This window comes from Lepidothrix coronata, unplaced genomic scaffold (genome assembly GCF_001604755.1).
Source record: "Lepidothrix coronata isolate B3197 unplaced genomic scaffold, Lepidothrix_coronata-1.0 Scaffold365, whole genome shotgun sequence".
Taxonomy (NCBI): Eukaryota; Metazoa; Chordata; class Aves; order Passeriformes; family Pipridae; genus Lepidothrix; species Lepidothrix coronata.
Genome location: NW_016690545.1, coordinates 188,667 through 191,970, shown reverse-complemented (window position 1 = coordinate 191,970; position 3,304 = coordinate 188,667). Strand labels below are relative to the sequence as shown.

The following is a 3,304-nucleotide window of genomic DNA, read 5'->3' as shown; positions in this document are numbered from 1 at the left end:
CGGCCACGTGGCCGTTGAGGCGGTTGGAGCCGTTGCTGGAAGGGCTGAAGGCTCCTTTTGTGCTGTTGGAAGTCACATCCTCCTCCTCAGAGCTGCTCTCCACGTCGCTGCGGTCGTCCTTGGACACCTAAGAGGTGGCCAGTGGGAATTGGGTGGCGGGAGAGGAGAAGGGGAGTTGGAAAATGCACAGAAAACAGCGGTTAGAAGGTTGTGTCCACGTGGTGAACCAGCTTCAAGTCACATCTACCTCCTGCATTTGAGCCTGGAGCAGTTCAAGCTCCCGAGGAGGATCCTGTCATGGCATTAGGAACAAGACAGACACTGCAAATGACAATCTGGGGAGGTGAGTTCCATTTTCCAAACGCTCTGTGCATCTGTCAAAGCCCCTTCGCTCTCTGTGCTCTCACCAGATCAGAGGACACCACGGGTCTGGGGGTGTCCTTGCCTTCCAAGAGCTCCACTCTAGATGGGTTAAAGGCCATGTCTCTAAACAGCTTGTTCTGACTCAAAACTTTCCCGTGCCACAATCACCAGTGGGCACAATGACCAAGCCCCAGCACTGCATCAGCCTGAGAGGGAACGTTTTGTCCCACGGGGGGAGGCTCTGCTGTTTTAAATATTAACCAGCTGAATTTATCACATCACTGCTTTGCACCAAGTGCCTCCCAGTCCCAGCAGCCTGGGTGCTTCATCCAGGAGATCCCACCGAGGAGCAGGGGCCTGTTGGGAGAGCGGGATGGAGAACAAAGGCAGTGTCTGGGAACGGGAGGAGCCTCAGCCCAGAGATCCAGATCTGCCAGCAGGGTTATGCCTCAGCTGCAAACCCAGCTCACTTTGATCCGTGGGGGGGAATTTGAACCTTTCCAGGAGGACTTTGGGTGCCACAGGAGGGCCCTACTCCAGCCCTGAGGAGCCAGAAGGGAGAGGGAAGAGCCCATAAACCCGGCCCTAACTGCAAACACACACCTGGGAGGTGGCAGGTGCCAGAGGCAAAACCTCCCCAGGGCCCTGCTCTTGCTCCTCTCACTCTCCTCCCTCCTGCCTCTGCAGCCAACAGCCCTCGTGTGCTCCACGTGCCAGCACCCTGGCTCACAGCTTCCCCAGGATTCCAGGATTCCATCCTGAGCCAGGGTTAGGGCCCTCCAGCAGCAGGAAGTGGTTGAACTCCAGGGAAGCTCTGGCAGGCAGCCAGGTGAAGTTAATGATCTCCAGGAGCCCTGCTGGATGTTCTGCCCCGTTGCCAGAACTTTGCTTATCTGTCCCCCCCAGTCTCCTGCTATGTTGGAAGTTCAAAGGGTCACTGGGAGGAAGCAGAAATCCCTTGAGTTTTTTCCCCACTATTGGGGGATAAGGGACTGTTTTGCTCCTTTTCACGGGAAGGAGCAGTTTTCTCCTGTCCTCTCCCCCTCACAAGGAGCCAAGACAGAAATCAGAGTGTGTAAAACCAGAGAGTGAAGGTCGTGCAGGCAGGTGACAGCAGGTAAGATCAGACCCCAGGACACTGCTCTGCCCTTTGGAAAAAACTGAATTTTGGCACTTTGTCAGGAGCAGGGAGAGAAGGAGAAGGCACCAAAGCCCCAAGACCAGAGCTCTGCTTTTGTCCTGGCCTGGCCACAGCCGTGTTTGAGTGAACAAAGAGAACCACAGGTCACACTTACATGCAAAGGGTGGAACTGTCCAGCTCCAATCTGGCACAGAGAAAAGGAGAAAAGAATGAAGAAGACAGAGCTTAGAGTCCTTTCTCTGGCTAGGTCACCTGGACAGGAGAGAACCAAGGAAAGGGAAAAAGGTGTAGAACTCAGGATACAGAAACAGCTCCAGAAGCAGAAAAATCAGGCATTTGCAGCAGCAGCTGTGGGGAACAGATGGGAGAGCTCAGACTCCCAAAACCTGCCTTCCCCCACAGTCCCTGCCACGGGCAACCACGACAGAAACATTTCTGGAAGTCAACAGTCCCTGTGTGGGGGCAGCTGGAGTCAAAACCACAAAATAATGCAGAGCCACGAGGGGAAACTCGGCTCAGAACACCAAAATCTGACTGGAAAAAGCATCTGTCCTCCTAAATCAGCTTTCACAGAATCACAGAATGGTTTGGGCTGGAACAGACCCGAAGGATCACACCCAGTTCCAACCCCCTGCCACGGGCAGGGACACCTTCCACTGAGGTGCTCCAAGGCCCATCCAACCTTGGCCTTGAACTGGATGATCTTAAAGTCCAACCCAGAGAACCATCCTGTGGTTCTCTGACAACCAGCAAACCCCTCTGCACCCCTGAGAGTCCCTTCCCTCCAGGCTGGAGCTCAGTGTCTGTGCTGACAGGTGAAGGTGCCCAACCCTCAGCACATCCCCAGGACCAGCTGAAGTCATTGGAAAACATCCTGTAGTTCAAAAATGAGCCTGTCACCACCTTAAACTCCAAAGCACCTAACAACTCTGCCACCACCACTACTGTTAAAACATCTGAGCATGCTGGAAAACGGGAGTTATTTCCCCGCGTGCCCAGAACACAGGAAGCCTCCTGAGCAACACCTGGGAACTGCAGAGGTAAAAAAAAAAAAAAAATCACACACCAAGGGAAACAAAAAATCACTCTCCTTGCAGAACTCCTGATGCAGGTCCCTCGAGAACCAGCCCCCAATTTCTCAGGATTCCTTATCAGGGCTTGTAGGACAGAGGACCCCCCAAGGGCACCCCCAGCCTTACCTTGCCCCTTATCAGGGTTTGTAGGACAGAGGACCCCCAAGGCCACCCCCAGCCTTACTTTGCCCCTTTTCAGGGCTTGTAGGACAGAGGACCCCCCAAGGGCACCCCCAGCCTTACCTTGCCCCCTATCAGGGCTTGTAGGACAGAGGACCCCCCCAAGGGCACCCCCAGCCTTACCTTGCCCCTTATCAGGGTTTGTGGGACAGAGGACCCCCCAAGGGCACCCCCAGCCTTACCTTGCCCCTCACCAGGGCCTTGGAGGCCGTGCGGATGATGAGGTAAGACCAGATGACGTGCAGGACCTGCAGGGTCACCAGGAGCCCGTTGAAGAGCCACCAGGAGGGGTAAGGACCGATCAGCTCCCAGCTCTCAAACAGGGTCGTGTTCAGAATCCTGAGGGGGAGAGCCAGGAGCAGGTTGCAGGTGGGCTGTGGGGGGTGACAGTGGTGCTGGTGCAGATGCACAAACAGTCTGTGTCTCACTGAGCAGCTGCTGCTCCTGCCAGAGCCAGGAGACAAGACTGAAGCTGATCAGAAAGGTTTGAACCGAGCAGCAAAACCAGACCGTGTGAATGTGCTGCAGTTGGGGGGATCTGCTGCCA

At 55.2% G+C, this 3,304-nt stretch overlaps 1 protein-coding gene across 1 annotated transcript in view; it reads right to left on the bottom strand.

Annotated features, from left to right (window-relative positions):
- The window catches only part of CERS5 (ceramide synthase 5), a gene marked incomplete at its 5' end in the record, with an annotated part of 17,660 nt that overhangs the window by 5,288 nt on the left and 9,068 nt on the right, over positions 1–3,304 (bottom strand). The window contains 2 exons of the mRNA XM_017838861.1: positions 5–127; positions 2,940–3,096. Of these exons, the coding sequence (XP_017694350.1) occupies positions 5–127; positions 2,940–3,096 (280 nt within the window). The remainder of the gene's footprint in view (positions 1–4; positions 128–2,939; positions 3,097–3,304) is intronic.